General features: G+C 41.4%; 1 protein-coding gene across 2 annotated transcripts in view; it reads left to right on the top strand.

The window, feature by feature from the left end:
- Nucleotides 1-17,252, top strand: part of TNNI3K (TNNI3 interacting kinase) — a 45,658-nt gene that overhangs the window by 2,492 nt on the left and 25,914 nt on the right. For both annotated transcript variants that reach the window (XM_071749832.1, XM_071749831.1), the window contains exons 3-11: nucleotides 1,681-1,766; nucleotides 3,040-3,137; nucleotides 4,226-4,336; nucleotides 7,405-7,503; nucleotides 8,654-8,792; nucleotides 14,486-14,630; nucleotides 15,091-15,195; nucleotides 15,805-15,899; nucleotides 16,524-16,673. In XM_071749832.1, coding sequence (XP_071605933.1) covers nucleotides 1,681-1,766; nucleotides 3,040-3,137; nucleotides 4,226-4,336; nucleotides 7,405-7,503; nucleotides 8,654-8,792; nucleotides 14,486-14,630; nucleotides 15,091-15,195; nucleotides 15,805-15,899; nucleotides 16,524-16,673 — 1,028 coding nt within the window. The remainder of the gene's footprint in view (nucleotides 1-1,680; nucleotides 1,767-3,039; nucleotides 3,138-4,225; nucleotides 4,337-7,404; nucleotides 7,504-8,653; nucleotides 8,793-14,485; nucleotides 14,631-15,090; nucleotides 15,196-15,804; nucleotides 15,900-16,523; nucleotides 16,674-17,252) is intronic.

The raw sequence follows: 17,252 nt of genomic DNA, 5'->3' as shown, positions 1-17,252 counted from the left end.
TATCTCAGTGCTATTAATGCATCCTAAAAATAAAAAGTTGGAAAGTCTATTCCTTAAAGCACACAATTATGTCTGCACAAAGGAATTAGGGGAAGTAGAAATTATTCCTTGCAATATTTTCCCACAAAACCATTAAAATTTTACCTGTTTACAAGAACTCAAACCAGATTAAGATTGAATATCGTTAAGAAAACAAGCTGAAACCTTTTATCATCATTTTTCTTGAAAATGGGAGGAAAGGAAAAGTAAAATATATAGCTAAAAGTGTAAAACCTGGATTCTTTACCATACATGGAGTGCTAGGACTGTGGATTTTTAGTGTAATTCTAAAATTGAAGCAGCAGACATGACTTGACAGTAGGAAGGTGCTCTGTGGGTTTGAGACTTGCAGAATCCAGACCTCAAACAAAGCACTGCACCCCCCAGGGCAGGGTTGTACCTCCATGCACACCCAGCACCTTACAGCACAGGCAAGTCAGACACAAGGGCTTCTTTCCTAGAAACTGATTTTTTTTCCTTCTTCAACGGCCCCTGAAGGGAAACCTGAAGAACAGATGAGTCTGGTATCGGTGTCATTAATCACAGTATGTCAGAGAGGAGCCCTGTGGAGATAAAATGTATTTGGAGAATGAGATTTTATTTTTCCTGAGCAAAGCATCTCCCACATTAGTGAAATGGAAGTGGCAGGAGAAGGGCTGTCACCAAACAAAGGCAAACGTGACTATAATGGGTGAAAAACTTCCAGGCAAAAGCAGTTTACATTCACATCATCAAAACCAGCTCCCTCACCAGCTGACACCCTGCTAAGGAATGTGTGTGAAAATCCAGACTGGTGTAAGAATTCATCTCCCTGAAGCACACAGCTGGGGCCAAGCAAGGTGAATTTGTGCATTTTCAAATAATTCTGGTTTTATCAGGCTCGTGCCCTGTTCAGCCCCCAGCCTGTTCCTGAGCACTGCAAAGCACTCAGAGCCAGGGTCAGGCAGGACTGTCCAGCTCACTGCTCTGTCTGACAGAAAAAGCATTTTCCAAAAGGTTACTTTTCATGAGAGGAAAAAAAAATAGCCAAGATTTCTCACGCAGAAAAGTTTAAATTTCATTGGTTTTAATATTTAATTACAATTTAATTTAATTTTACTTTGAATCACTGAACTATCTACTTACCTGCACAATACTTTGTATGTCTCTATTTCACACCACCATTTTCTTCTGTGGATGGACATTCATGGAGTGCTCCTGTGATCTCACCTGGGGAACACAACCTTATCTGCTGAAAGATTTTTTTCTGGTTACTTTTATGCCTTACTTTGTTTGCCTCTAACTCCAGGCATATCCTGCTCATAATTTCAAAATGGATTTACAGTTTTTTGAAATACTTTTTATTTATTATTGCATCAATGAATTGGTTTTGTATAAGTTATATTTCTAATGAGTATAACCTCATTTGTCTAATTTATCTGAATTTAGAATGTGTGTGACCAGATAGCAGGGATGATCAGAAAACTATAAATCACTTGGTATCAGTAAAGTATTTCTAGATTTAGGGTGTAAACTGGCATACATTTAGCTCTGTGCCTGAAAAAACACATTGAGTTTTATCTTTTGAATTTTTTTCCTAAATGAGAGAAACTGTGCTAGAGGATGAAAACAGTAATCATGTGTAAAATCTGCTCCTTTCAGCTCTGATGAAGCCTTCTGCAAAGTCAATTTGAATTACCGCACCGAAAACGGGCTCTCCCTCCTTCACCTGTGCTGCATCTGTGGGGGTACGTGTTTGAAATATGGTGTTCCTAAACACTTTATTTACACGACTGCTGGCTTGTTCAGTCTAACAGTTGTCAGGAAGATGAACTTTTCAGCACGTTTCTCTCTGTGCTGCCCTTGCTGGCAGCTGGGTAAGCAGCTATGAGCATTGCTCCAAGCAATTGGACCAAGTTCTGCTGAACCCCATTACAGCTGAACCTTCACTCCAGGAAAGGGTTGGTTGGTAATGGAGCAGCTTTTGCTGCAGGTGTTCCACTAATTCAAAGTCACTGGCTACGTTCATTAGTGACTAAACCCACACTCATCATATCCTATTGCTCTACTGCCCCTGGTACAGAGCGGGCTGGGGAGCCAGTGTTAGCACTGCCATACACACACCTGTTTTCCTAGTGCAATGAAAATACCTGTATTTCTTTTCATGGTGATTAAAGGTAGAATAACTCAATTGCTTTAGTGAAAAATGTCAGCTGATAGCATTTTTTTTCAGCACTCCTTTACGCAAGAAAGGAGTGCAGGATGTCTTCTGGGATGCTCATAAAAATGCTCTGATGGTGGAATTTTCCACTCTGTTCCACACTGATGCTCTGTTATCCACACAGTGAATCATTAGTTCATCCACTTGCACTATTTATATGATATTCAGCAGAAATTGGCTGAGGGAGGCAAGGAGAATTTTTTCCCTGAGGTTTCAGCTCTGCAAAGTACTTCCTAATAACATGCATCAACAATTTGCTCAACCTTAGTTAGATGCCACCATGAAGGAGGACCTGGTCCTGCACAGCTGCAAACCGAGGACATTTTTACTCTTCACTTTAGGGAGTGCAAGATCATATCCAAAGGTGGCACCAGTAACATCAGAGTGATTGGCTGGCTTGCTGAGAGGAAGTTTAAAAACACAAGAAAAAGTTAATTAATGAGGTAATGTGAACACATGAAGGAAGCTGTTAGATCCAGACTTGTCCTTGATCACTGTCACAAGCACTGGGAGGCAGATACAGCTGGTGCATCAGGAAGGCAGGAGCAGGAGTGCTTGCCATGCTGCCAGCCACCAGCACCCCTCAGCACCACTGTCCCTCCAGGGATGTGCAAGGACAAGGGAGCCAAGTGTCTGGGAAACCAGAGGCTGCACAGCCACCTGGGAGCTCATGGTCTGGGTGGTAAAAGAGGAGTTTGTTTCTTTAGAGGTTCAAGGATTCTTAAGGAATCCTTATCAAAGGATTTCTTCTGTGTGTTCTTTTCTGTACATTTCTTTGTTTTCTGATTCTCCTCCTGAAGGTAATAAATCACACATTAGAACTCTTATGCTAAAGGGACTGCGCCCATCCAGATTAACAAGAAATGGATTTACAGCTCTGCACTTGGCCGCCTATAAGGTAAATTATTTCAAAGGGATATTATGAAAAGAAAACAGAACTGAACAGCTTACTTCTCCTAGCTGTTAGTTGGATTCTCCAGTTGCTACTTCTGGTGCAAATACAAATTTCACATTTATAGTATGCAGGAAAACAACCCATAGAGACCCCAAGCACCAGAAATCACCATGTGCTTCTGCAGCATCATCCATGAAGGCTTGATATTGCTGTAGAAACATTGATCAGATCATGCAGGGCAACCCAAGATAGAGGACAGTTCTTTTTTTTTTTAGTTTTGCTATTAATAGAAGCAATCTCAAAAGGTTTTGTTTCAGTTTCCCTCTTTTTGCTAACCTTTTTTGCTGTTCTGCAAGTTCAAGTTCCACCTTCAGGTTCAATATTGGTTTTTCTCACTATTTTATTTATATTTTAAGACTCAACAATAACAGCAGCAAGGAACAAAGTGGACAAAGACAGCATATTCCTAAAGAATTATGATTCTTATTTTGAGATGGAACATCTTGGAACCTTAATCCATGTATAGACTGGCCCCAAGGTACTCAGCTTGTTAGAGGGAACCCTGATGTTCAGCCTTAGGAAGTCCCACAGGTATCACAAGGTCACAACATCCTCTTTCTTATGCAAGGGTCTCATGGCAGATGCCATTCTGATTTGCTGTGTGCTTAAAGTTGGCAGAAGGTTAAGGAGCTTGGCATGGGGTGCTACTCGACCCGTGTGGGGTGTTCCTTACTCTGCTGCAAGAGGGCATGGTCTTTAACCCAAACACCCATCACTGGAACTCTGACCGTGCCCCAGGGGTGTGAGGAGGCACGGGGCTGGGTGCCTCAAAGCCCTGGGATGCTGCGGGTGCTGGTGCCCGGCATCCCCATGGCTGAGCTCTCCTGGGGATGCTGGGGGTGCTGGTGCCCTGTATCCCCATGGCTGAGCTCTCCTGGGGATGCTGCGGGTGCTGGTGCCCGGCATCCCCATGGCTGAGCTCCCCTGGGGTGGTGTCCACTCCCTGTGCTGGAAGGGCTGGGGCTGCTCTCCCTCTCGGCAGTGCCCGTCGCCGTGTCCCAGCACTGGGAAGGTCCCCGTGTGTGTTTCAGGACAAGGCGGAGCTGCTGACCGCGCTGCTGCACGGCGGAGCTGACATCCAGCAGGTGGGGTACGGAGCGCTGACAGCCCTGCACATCGCCACCATCGCCGGACACCCCCAGGTACGGCTCCTGGCAGTGTCACCAGTGACTGCTTCCACTAGCAGGTGCTTCGGGTTGACATCGATGCCACTGAAAAACAAACCAACTCAAAAGTGGTTTAGTGCGGCTGAAGCTGCCTTGAACAAAGAAGCCCAAAGAACAGGGGTCTGTCTGTACACCTCTTACCTTTATATAAATATCTTCAAAGTCCTGGCAATAAATGGCATTGTTATCCAGAGATCAAAAGTGTTAGCCCATGGATACATGCCCAGCACACTCACTGCTAAATGTCAGGATTTCTGAAGCTGGGTATGGAGTGAGGTTTCCAAATGCTGTCTGGGTGTGAAGGAAGCACAGTGAGAGTTTTATTCCCCTCCTGGGGATCACAGGCTCTGCTTCACAACCGTGATTTTCCCTTCAGAAAGAGACAGAGGCTCTCAGTTCAGAGCTGTTTCATACTTTGGATTAGTGCAGAGAAAACTGTTGTCAGGGTAAGTCTAGCATGAATCTCAAACATCCATATTGAGAAGCTTCCTCTGGGTTGGAGATTTATCACTATGGGGAGCAGAGGAAGGAAGAGAGGGATGAGATTCCCCAGATGCCTGCAATCAGGCCCTTCCCTTTCTAGACACGCTGTCAGTCATGCATCTGTTTTCTTATCATTTACTACCTCCGTTCAGTCATTTCACACATCATCTCATTTCTGTCACCTTGGCAACAGCTCACTCAGCTCCATTTATTTATTTATTTTTAATCTCTTGAAGTACCGGGTGTGTAAAATTACTTCAGTAATGAAGGGTTTATGACTGTAAACATACTCATGAATTCAGGTACTTCAGTTTTTATCTCCTTTGGGTCCATTAAACAAGTAAAGATTTTGTCCTTTGCTTGAGTAGAAGTTTTAACTCACACAGAGAGCTGGACTTATGTATGGAGACAGAGCCATCAGCATTCTTAGAAGAGAGAGAGTCAACAAGAAATGCAAGGGAAAATAACTACAAAGAAGGCAAGATAGGTGATGCTCTTACTTCCCTTTACACAGCAAATTTGGTTGTGCATCTCAGACTTACAAATTCAGGGGCCCAGGCACCTTCCCTGCAAGTTCACCTACAACTGCTTTTATTGGTTTATTCTGCCTTGTGCATCCTATTCCTGAAAAACAGACAAGAAACCTCCACAACTAATTGTTCTGTGCAAGGATTGTAATGGAGATATTACAGCCTTCAGTGGTGTTTTTCACTATTATGGAGTATGTATTTAATGTTTCCTCTGTGGGAAATACAAAGTACTCTTCCCTGCATCTGAGTTCCAAGTAATTTTTAAAACATCTGGGCTTTGTCCTGCAAATGTCAAAGGCAGCCTGCTATTTGCCTCATGTCTTTAGTTTCTGCTGAGCTTATTGAAAAATAAGGGTGCTCAGAGCCCAACAAGGATAAGACCATTAGCTTGATAAGAAATAACTTATTGTGGCTGGTTTTGTAAAGCCCCTTATTTCTGCCTTGGAAATGATCAGATCTTTATCAGAAGTATTCTCCAGAAATGGAGTGGGACTCCATATAACTCATTTCGTTCATCTGCTGGTCTGGGGACTGAAGATTTATAGTACAAGTGTAGGCTTTTTCTTTCCTTCTTTATACAGCTTTGATATTTTCTGTCAGGTGAGAATCTCCTCTGCTAGATTAAATAGCTTATTTTGTCCACACTTTCATTAATATTCATGGAAATATACAATAATTTTTCCACCCCCCTCAGAATGTAATGAATTTAAGAGACAGTTCAAAAAGCCTCTGAATAAACCTTTCATAAGAGAATTTTAAGAAGAAAAACTGCAAAGTAAGAGTATTGCTCAAAGTACCGTTTTGTATCAAAAGAAAGTAGCCAGCATGGTTGCCATTTCTGCAGCCTGGAAAATGTGTCAAAATTCATCTGGTTTTAAGGATATCATCAGAGGGGGATCCACATTGCTCCACACATTTATTTTTTTTTCATCTTAAAGATATACTTTGAACCTTTTAGAGGTATCTATGTTTTGAATTCCAGCTTCCAGAGAGATGAAGGGGAGTCATAGTTGTGGTCATATCCCTGAGCACCTCACAGCCTCAGAGCTGCAAGGCGAAACAAAACCCAGACTGATCTAAACCTGTTTCAGCCATGTTCTTGTAAAAGCTTCAGGTCTGAACATCTCTTCCCAGAGCCAACATCTGCAGCTCCAGTTTTATGGTTAGTGACTTGCTAAAAAAATGAGATGAATCAGTCCAAAATCTGCAAGCCATGAAATCCCAGAGAGATTTTCTCTTGAGAGCTGGTGTGGGCTCAGCTCTCAGCATCCTGAGCCTCAGACTCTGCAGTTCCCCAGATCCCAAAGGATCTCTGGTCCAAGCCCCCCAGTGTGCCTGAAGACTTCCTTGGGCTACAAAAAATCAGCAGCCCTCAGGCTCCAGAGTGCAATCCAGAGGGGTTTCCTTCAGGATTCTGCTTCAGCAGCTACTCAGAAAGCCAATGTTTGATAATTCATAGCTGTCCAGGAAAACACTGGCCTCCTGAAAGACCAAGTGAGTAGAAATTTGAAAGAAAGCCTTTAGGGTTATTTCTTTAAGCCAAAGGCCTCTTGTCTTCTAAAATCCAAAGAAAGCTTTTTCACACTGAGGGAATTGTGCTTGGGGATTTACCTTCACACATTCATATTTAAAAGGATCTTCTGGTTTGGTTTTTGTTTTCTTACTCCTAAGCACTCTGATATGTTTACTGCTTTTTGTTCATAACGGTTAAAAGAAAATGAAAGGTTATGCTAAAAAACTCCAGACAGCAATTTCTGTGCCTCTTACTTCATAAATCAGTCTTTTTACTGGCAAACACGTTTTCAGGCTTATTTATAAAGCATCAGTGACATTCAGTGTTCAGTTAAAGTACTGTAAGTTAATCACTTTTACGTGTTGTATGCAGTTCCTCACCCTTATAGCTTGCTTGTTTGGGGCTTTTTGACCTTTTTTTTTTCTTATTTGAGATGGAAGGTTTCAAAACTTTGTTCTACTAGCTGCCCACATATCTATAGTGCTTCTAATTAGAATTTTCTGTTTGTCTCCTCCTAGGCTGTTGATATGCTTCTGCAGCATGGAGCTTATGTGAATGTTCAGGATGCAGTTTTTTTCACCCCATTGCATATTGCTGCCTATTATGGCCATGAACAGGTAAATACATGGGGGGATTTCAGAGTCATCATCTGATGGTTTTTCATCCCACATTTCAGAGGCTGCATAAGGAATGTGAAACTGCTGTGTCAAACCTCTCCAAGGAAGTGAACATCACTTCCCAGTAATAATTAAATGGCAGTTCTAAGGGTTTTCATTGGAATTCACAAACTCAGTTGTGGCCACTTTAAAGTTAAGGGAAAAAATGACCATTTACAGAGCAGGATTTCCCACGGAGTACTGTGCTCTTGACAGGTGCTCATTCACACAGATCATGAGCTTACTGAAAAAAATATCTGAAGTCCTGAACGAAGCTGGCATCAAAACTCCCAATTCTCTTCCTTTTAGTGAAGTATAATTGACATGCAGTTAATCCAGCAGCCCAGTCATTTGCTCTGAAGAGCTCTTTTATGTGAAATACAATAATGGCTCTGTTTTGGCTTGGGCAATGCATTCCCTACACCTTTCTTTAGCTAAAAGCATGTGTTCTGAGGTATTTTCAGGTTTCAAAGGATGACCTCTAGGCAGAGAGCATTTTTCATTTCAATGACATGTTATTTTGAGTGCAATGAGAGTTGTTGTAGGAAAGGCTTTTGAAAGAACAGAGTCCAGGTACAGAGGTGATTGACAACTTCTGGGCTGAGTGACAGCAAGGGTGTGAACCAAGGATGTCTTCCTGAGGTCCTTCTTTTCTTGCCTGTCTGCCTCATAACCCAGAAACAATAAGAAACTCCTTGCTTGTTGGGCTGAGAGAACAGTTTGGGTTTTTGCCACGAGCCACTTCTGAACAAGTAGCCTTGTGGAATTTTGCCCAAAGCTCCTGCAGAGCTCCTCTGGTAAGAGACAGAGCTGAGGCTCTGACATTTGGGGAATCTGAGGCCATTTGCTTCATTATGCTGAGTGGCCAGTTACATGACTGCAGGGGTCAATGCATAACATTGTAGAGAATGTGAGAGCACTTGCTTTTGAGAATTTTAATATTTTCATAGATACCTCACTTAGAAATGAGTTTTCTATTAAATCTCATCTCCCTGTTTTAGCTTCAAAGAGATGCCTGCTTACAGTATTACCCAATGGGATATCCTGCCTGATTTTTGTCCAGAGATTAATTTTCATGTGATATTTCAATTAGCCTTGATGAAATACTTAGGTAACCCACCTCTTACTGAAGTTTGGAGCTGATGTGAATGCAAGTGGTGAAGTTGGAGACAGACCTCTCCATCTGGCCTCTGCCAAAGGCTTTCTCAACATTACAAAGCTCTTGATGGAAGAGGGAAGCAAAGCTGATGGTAAGAAAAGATATTTTCAAAATCACTTTTGACATACTGAGTTTTATAGACAGAGTCAGGACCTGCCTCTTGAATGTAACTTCCTAACTCATCCTCTATATCTGTTTGTGTTCTACCTTTTGGCAATTCAAACAAAAAAAAAAAATCAGTTGGAGAGTTTTCTTCACTTCTTTAGTATGCTTGGTTTGTGATCCACATTCATTCTGTTTCCATTAATAAGTTAGAGATGAAAATCAGCAGCAGAAGACAAAACTAAGACGAATATACAGAAGTAACTAAGTATTGAGACACCCAAAGAACTCTTGGCTGTGTGGTTTGTATCTCAAATCAAAATTACTTCAGTGCAAAGTGAACTCCTGGAGAATGAAATACAGATGAAGGATTTTAAGTCAAAATTATACAGCGAGTAATTTAAAATAATTCAGATGAGAAATTGCAAATGGTTCACAGACAACTCCACAGAAAATGGAATCTTTTTAGCATATGGCTTATTACACTGCACGAGCTTCATGCCCTTCACAGGGGGACATTTCCCACAAGGTGTGTGTGAGGGGCACAGTGGGCTGCAGAGCTACAGAATCTCTCAGCATCTTTGGGTATTCTGTGAAATCTGGGAACCTCTGCATTCTTTCACAGATGATCTCACAGGATGCCAGTAAGGCTGAGACATTTCTGGTCAGTGCTGGATATTTTTCTTGTGCCACAGTTTAAAATATTTTCCATGGTAGTGAATATTAGCACGCAACAAGCAGTACTGCTGAATTCTGATGCTGGGTCTTATCTCCCCTCCCTTTGTGCTACTTCAGTAATGGGAAGGCACAAAGCCCACCACACTCCAGTCCTTAGCACAATTTATAATTAGCATTATTAATGCAAAGATTCTTAAATGCTAAACATCATGAAAATTATTTGGAAATCATTTTATTATCCTTATAGTGAGAGAATTAATAAATAATATAATGAAATAGAATTTTAAAATATTTTTTTTAATGTACAATGCATCACTTCTCTTTAATACACCTTTGGACTATGTCACTACTCTTGTTGACTTCTACCCACAGTATGCAATGTAAAATCTTGGTCCTCTTGAAGTCTTTGCCAAAACTTCCCTTAACTCCAGCAGGGTTCGGGTGAACAGAAGTGCCCAAAGCAGCAGCACTCACATGCCCCTGTTTCTCCTCTGCCTGTGGCACAAAGGCTGCATTTCTCCCCAGTTCCCTCCTCTGTGCAGTGTGAATCTGCCAGATCCCTGTGGGACTGCTCACATCCCCTGGCAGGCAGCACCCCAGCTCTGGCAGGACCTTCTCAGCAGCAGCTCCTGACATTTCAGTCTTGACGTGTGTGCTCTGAGCTGGTGTAATTACAATAAAGAGAGGGGGGAAAAGGGATGTTCACTCCCCATAGCGAGGCAGTGGGAGGCTCACTGCCAGCCAGACAGCTTATCCCAAAAGGAAAAGAATCTGGGACACTGTTTTAGAGCTTTTTCTTTAAAATCAGTATCCGCAGCACTGGAAAAAGAAAAAGGAGCCTGGAAGTGAAAAGTCTTTTGCTCACAAAGTAGCACACTTTGAGACTTGGTATAAATATGGCAGTGGAAGAGCGACTCTTAAATACCTAGGAATAAAAGTAATTGGTGAAATAACCTGCAGAAATTTTGGCAGGGCTCTGTGCAGACCAGTAATTAGTGTCATAAACTGGAATTATTTCTTTAAATGCAACCTAACTGACTCATTTATCAGCGCTGAGGCCATGGCAACTGATGAAAAACAGTGACCACCAAATCAGACTGAAAAGGTCAGGACACTACTGAGATACGACAACATTTGCAGTCTCACAATATCCAAAGTTCTTCAGCCCAGCCACAGTATATAAGAAAAACACAGAAGAAATGTATTACCCACATGTGTATCATCACAAAGGTTCATGTAAATAAAACCAGTGTGTTATAAGTAGTCAGCTCTCCAAGTGCTAAGCTAATAATTTGCTTTAGCATAAACACCCCTGGGGAGGACAGAGTAAATTCTGCATATTTTCAGAAATCACATAAGGTCTTTCAAGCACATTTCTTGAGGTATTGATCAGGCTCCTTTAAGTTCCAAATTCATTTTGAGATCATAACTATATCTCAAAAGCCAACAGTCCGTGACGATCTGCTGTCACTTAAAGTGCTATAACTATCTTGAGATTTTTTTTCAAACTGATTTAGCATGGGATGTCTCATTCCTGCTTTTATTTTTAACCACTTCTATTCCCTTCTTTCTTTTTTCACAAATTCCAAATTTCTAGAGATTTTTTTTTTTTGCATTACTGGGTCAGTAGTACTGCTTCCAATTTCCATTGTTTATTCTGTCAGGAAATTCAGTTTTATGTTTTAGACTGTCCAGATGGCAGAATGTAACAATAATCAGGGTACAAAGAGCCACTTCAGAATTTTTTATTTCTTCTTGTAATCTGGTAGATTTTTTTTTTCTAGGAGAATTGTAATACACAAAACAAAGAGAAGGTTTTTTTCTTAGTGTAGAAGAGGAAGGTCAGTACTGAAGAAACCATCAGTGTTCCTGAGCAGCCTTTCCCTCCTCATTTCATGGGACTGGATTCCCTTTTCCCCCCTCTTGCTTTTCTTGCAGCTTCACTACTCTGACATACCCATCTTCTCTCTATAAAGAGAAGTTCTGCTGCTGCCCCAACACTACAGAAAAAAAGGATTAGGTGAGCGAAGGGTGAGGTTTTTTTAAAAATAATGGTAATTTAGAATTATCAGTACATTCCATCCTTAGGTTCCTTTCCTCAGAAATCAGGGAAAGTCTGAAAATAATTGCTTCTCAAATGTTTGAACCTAGAAGTAGAACTTCTAATGCAGAAGTCTGCATGACTTCAAAAACTGTTCTTGTCAAAATCAAAGAAAAAGTTTGTATTTTAAAAATTATTTTATAGCCTGACAAGGTAGGTAAGAAACAGAGTATTTACACACTTAAAGAGCTACCTGGTGGCCAGGAAACAAGTTTTTCTTTTGCTTCACATGAGCTACATGCTACTTTTTATTATTCTTCAAACTGGTGGTCCTGGAGATTCCTTTCAGGTGCCATGAGATCTAAAATGTATTCTTTTTCTTTGTAGCTCCTTTTTTTAATAACATTTGTCTGCTTTCAGGAACTCTGAGGTGTCTAGAGTTGCAGGTCCCCATTTTTCCCCTTTTCATCATCCTTTTATTTGCTGAAATGATTTAATCTCTGACTTTCTAGCTCTGTAATGTCGCAGTCCTAAGAATAATTTCTACAGTTCTCCATTTTGTTCCAGACAAGAACTTAGTGTTTGCTCATTTTTATTCTTCAACTGTAAGGCAACCTTAATTTTTGATCTCTGACTGCTATGACAGTTGTACTAGGGACCCTCAATTTAATATAAAAACCCTCTAAAATCACAATTTGGAGCACTCTCTTGTAATCTTCTTTAGCAATACCTGAATCAGTGTGCTGTACTTTTTTCCATAACTCACTTCTAAAGTGGTTTTGACTGATTCTGTTTTGTTTTGTTTTGACTCTGAACTTCTTTATAAGACAATATTCCAGTTAACCTGTCATGGTTCATTTAGAAAGCAAAAAGCTGTCAATTAAAAAACATCATTCCAGTAATTATATATTGTTACAGGGGCAAAGGAAATTACTTACAAGTATTTGACATCATTTCCAGCTGCATAAAGAAAGGGAAAGATACCAGTTTTCTTCCTTGCTCCATCCTACAGTTCAGTGTTTCATGGCCCTGAGACCCTGGTGTCCTTTGGGCCACTCTGTGGGTACAGATTCTACAACACTGACATTTATTATTATAAAACTCTGACATTTATTTGCCTCTTATTTATTGCACTTCAGAATAAATCTGTGTCTTGTACAGCATCATAACAAAAAGTAAAGGGTAACATGTCACATGAATCTATAAAGTGAAGAATTATTTTAGGACAGAGAAATAAAACTGTTTACTTACTGCTTTTAATGTAAGGCTGCTGGGAAGGTTAATGAAATTTGTGGGCCACAGGCTTAATGTAAGTTACAGAAATTCCTTTTTTTTCTCTCTCCTTTTTTTTTTTTTTTTTTTTTTTTTTTTTTTTTTTTTGCCTGAAGCATAATTCATCTTTGGAACTACCTGTCACCAGGCATCAGTGAAGTTACAGGCTCAGCTCATGCTATAGGAGTGCCCATTTCTGTGAGCATTCAGCATAACTTCAGACAGGTTTTAAACCAGGAATTTCCTTTCATTTTCATTTTTCCTTATAATCACAGAACATCAAAAGAAGACAGAGCCTCAGAATGTGTTTGGATTACCTTTTGTCCTGAGGAGGCTCAGCTGTAGGAAAGAATTGTTCCTGAGAGATATTTGTCAAAATTGTGCTTAAAAGCCTGCGTAGCACAAGTTTGGACACTTCTAATGGACAGATTATTCCCTAGCAGGTTATTAATTTCTTGTAAACTGTCTCAAATATCTGGTACCAGACTAAATTCAAACTAGAAGCTGCACAAAGTAGACTGTATTTGTCAGTTCAATCAGTTATGGTATCAACCAGTAATGATTGTTCTGTCTTTAATCATAGAAAGAAATACATTAAGAATCACAGGAATGTACGATCTCGTTTAGAGCTGAATAAAGAGCTTTTCAGATAATGAGAACAGAATCTCTGCACCAGAGTTTTGCAGATGCAAGGATACAAGAATTGGTCTTCAGAAATTTAGTAAAGAAACATTTTATTGGAGGAATTTTTATAAATTGTGTGCAGCATAGACAATAATTTTGTAATATGAAGCACTGGAAGGGCAAAACTCTAGAAAACATCAGGACCTTTGTATCACATGTTGTTTGCTTCCCATGTGAAATTCTGTAGAACCAACAGAGGCAAATACCCTTCCCACCCAGCAGTCCCTGGTTTTGTCTGTTCTTCTACACAGTATCTTGTAATGCCAAAGAATGTTCCCATCCTCTTATAAATACATGATCATCCCTGCAGGGAAAATGAGACTCTGGGAACACTGGAAATCCAGATGTTTGAATGGATTCTCCTCTTCCTTTCTTGCCTTTATGGATTTATATTTTAATAGCGACTGTAAAAATGCATCCTTATTGTGCCTCCTTTGATTTATTTAAATTTATTTTTTGTCACTGTATAACTAATTTTAGTCCTTGGTCCCGCTACTCAAGGAAGCTAACACAAATCTTAAAACCAACTGGATTTTCCTTTCCTAAGAGCAGCAGTGAAGTATTTGTAATTAATAACTATTTGCCATGTGTTCACAGTAACTTAGTGGATTGCTTTCCTACCTGTAGTGTCTAAGTATCTTACTTTTTTGCTTCCTATTGTGATATACTGACAGCATTTTTTCTTTCATTTTTCTGTCATTTATAACTTGTGATTCATTCATGGAAACCTACATGAAAACTTACATACATCTGTGATGGTAAGAAAGCAATTACACCCTCAGACTGAGAAATTGTCTTGACAGGGCACTACAGATGACAGTGAGTGATGTTGTTTTGATGTAGGAAAGATCACAGTAATTTCCATATTAAAGAAACAAGCCCATAAATATTTTAGCAGGACAGTTTATAACATATATACAGCACACAGAGTATTACTAAATACCAAAACAAACAAGCAAAAAAGTATAAAAAACTTTTCTTTGGTCTCTTTCTGGGTCGAATGGCAGTGAACGCTCAGGACAATGAAGACCACGTTCCTCTGCACTTCTGCTGTCGGTTTGGTCACCATGAAATTGTGAAGTTCTTACTGCAGAGCAGCTTCGAAGTCCAGCCCCACGTGGTGAACATCTATGGAGACACTCCCCTGCACCTGTGAGTCTGGGACCAGCCCCTCACTGATGCTGGGGTCCCCTGCACCTGTGAGTCTGGGACCAGCCCCTCACTGATGCTGGGGTCCCCTGCACCTGTGAGTCTGGGACCAGCCCCTCACTGATGCTGGGGTCCCCTGCACCTGTGAGTCTGGGACCAGCCCCTCACTGATGCTGGGGTCCCCTGCACCTGTGAGTCTGGGACCAGCCCCTCACTGATGCTGGGGTCCCCTGCACCTGTGAGTCTGGGACCAGCCCCTCACTGATGCTGGGGTCCCCTGCACCTGTGAGTCTGGGACCAGCCCCTCACTGATGCTGGGGTCCCCTGCACCTGTGAGTCTGGGACCAGCCCCTCACTGATGCTGGGGTCCCCTGCACCTGTGAGTCTGGGTACCAGCTCCTCACTGATGCTGGGGTCCCCCCTACACCCTGGGGTAACCACTCTCTGCTGGCTCCCCCCGCAGCGCCTGCTACAGCGGCAAGTTTGAGGTTGTCAAGGAAATGATTCAGCTCTCGGGGACAGAAAGTCTCACCAAGGAGAATATATTCAGTGAAACAGCTTTCCACAGGTGAGATGCGTGGGCTGAATTCCTCCTCTACGTGTGTGTAACACAACACCCAGAGCAGGACATGTCCCAGCTTGGCAGGGATGGTGAGTTTGTATCTGCAGGTACAGGAGAGGACAAGAGGCAGGACCAGGTAGTGCATGGGGAGAGGGAGAAAGGTGGGAAAGGCAGCAGGTTCCTCCATGTCTCTACAAATAATGGTTTCTCTTTCTGTCCCCACTGGAAGCTGAGCTGGGAGTCTGCTCTGCCCAGAAACCTGCTGCAGTCTGGATATTCTAAATCAGAGACTTGGTAGCAGAACAGGTCGTTCATGATGCTGGAAGTGTTCAGATTGTTATTTTAGAGAGTCTGAGAGTCTTTACATTGCAAAGCAGACCATGTTAGTTCTGCATAGCCATGCAAAATTAATTGACACAAGAATAATTGCAATGTTTCTGAAACAACAGAAATGAATGTGTTTGGGTGGATTAATCATGAATTTGCACATTTCTAAAGATCCTTTACTCCATTACTATTTCTTTACCTTCGTGTAATTCTTTCTAGATTTTTGGCTACCCAAAGCATTTGTCCTTTTATGGACTATTACATTCACTTTTCCCATTCTTTTTGCAGTGCTTGCACCTATGGAAAAAACATAGAACTTGTGAAATTTCTTCTTGACCAGAATGTTGTAAGCATCAATCACCAGGGAAGAGATGGACATACAGGTAACATCACCATCCTAATTCTGTAGGCGTTGCAGGTGCCAGCACCAAAACATTCTAAAGCTGAATACAATCAGGAATATCCAGAGAAACTGGGAATCCAAGGACCTTTCCGACTTTTTTGAAATATGTTTGCAAGAAGGCCTAGAAATGGTAAGAGTTCAGTGAGGATGTGACAGGGTCCTTAGCTCGTATATGAGTAGCAAAACCTGGTGTAAACTGATCCTGTCATAGAAAGGCTTCTAGGCAGTTCTAAGAATTGAGGTCAACTATTATTATGCTAGGGACTGGGCATGTTGGACCTGGTGTCTGAGGGACTGCACACCTCCATGTTCCTGCTGCAGGCAACCAAAAGAAAAAAAAAAAAAATGGTAATCTGTTTCTGATTGCTTTTTCTCATGTACAAAGTTGTTAAATGTGATTTGCAGGTGGTAGAGATGCATGCTGACATGTTGTACAGCAGGCAATTGATTGGCTCTTGCACCATTAATATTTTAGTTTCACCTATTTCCTCAGGTATTTTTTGGGTAATAAACTCCTTCGTAGAGGAAATCAGTTTGTGCTTTATAGTTGTTGCTGCAAGTCCCATCATGATGTTCTGACAGTTGTGCTTCTCTGATGTTGTAGGATTACACTGTGCTTGCTACCATGGCCATATTCGACTTGTTCAGTTTTTGCTGGATAATGGAGCTGATATGAATCTGGTAGCTTGTGATCCCAGCAGGTCCAGTGGAGAAAAGGATGAGCAGACCTGTTTGATGTGGGCTTACGAGAAAGGTATTGCAGTTTTCTAGTTTCTGTTACAAAACTCATAGGAGCAGCAGAGGAAGGAGAGAATGGTGCAAAATAAACCCCCAGCCCCTGTAGGCTGGGAGTTATCACCATCTGCTTTCCAGTTCCTGGCAGCAGGGGTTATAAAAAACAGTCTCTTTCTTTATCTCATCAGATATTCTGTTAAACATCAGTTTAATTCAGCACAAACTCAAGGGCATGGGTACTTACATGCTGCTGAAATAGAGAGCATACAGCCTGTCCAGAAAAGGCTGTGTCTCCTCTGGTATGAAACTCAGGAGCTTCAGCTCTGCTACCAAAGGGGGCATTGCAAGGGGCAATGAAGCTGTCAGTAATCTTAAGTTCTTGCAAATCTGGATCAAAACAAGGCATTTTTCATGGCTCCTGTTACATTGTCCTGTATGTCCAGCAGCATGTCAGTTCTCTGTCCTGTTTTTGACTGCAGGTTTCCAACCTTCAAGTCCTTTTTCCCCTTTTTATCTTCCCCTGAGAGGGTAGCAGGGGGATAGCAGAGAGCAGCTTTCACCTGGTTCCTGGCTAAAACCATGACATGAAGAAAAACTC

This window comes from Heliangelus exortis, chromosome 8 (genome assembly GCF_036169615.1).
Source record: "Heliangelus exortis chromosome 8, bHelExo1.hap1, whole genome shotgun sequence".
NCBI lineage: Eukaryota > Metazoa > Chordata > Aves > Apodiformes > Trochilidae > Heliangelus > Heliangelus exortis.
Note: the sequence above shows the minus strand (reverse complement) of the source record. Positions and strands in the feature narration are given on the sequence as shown.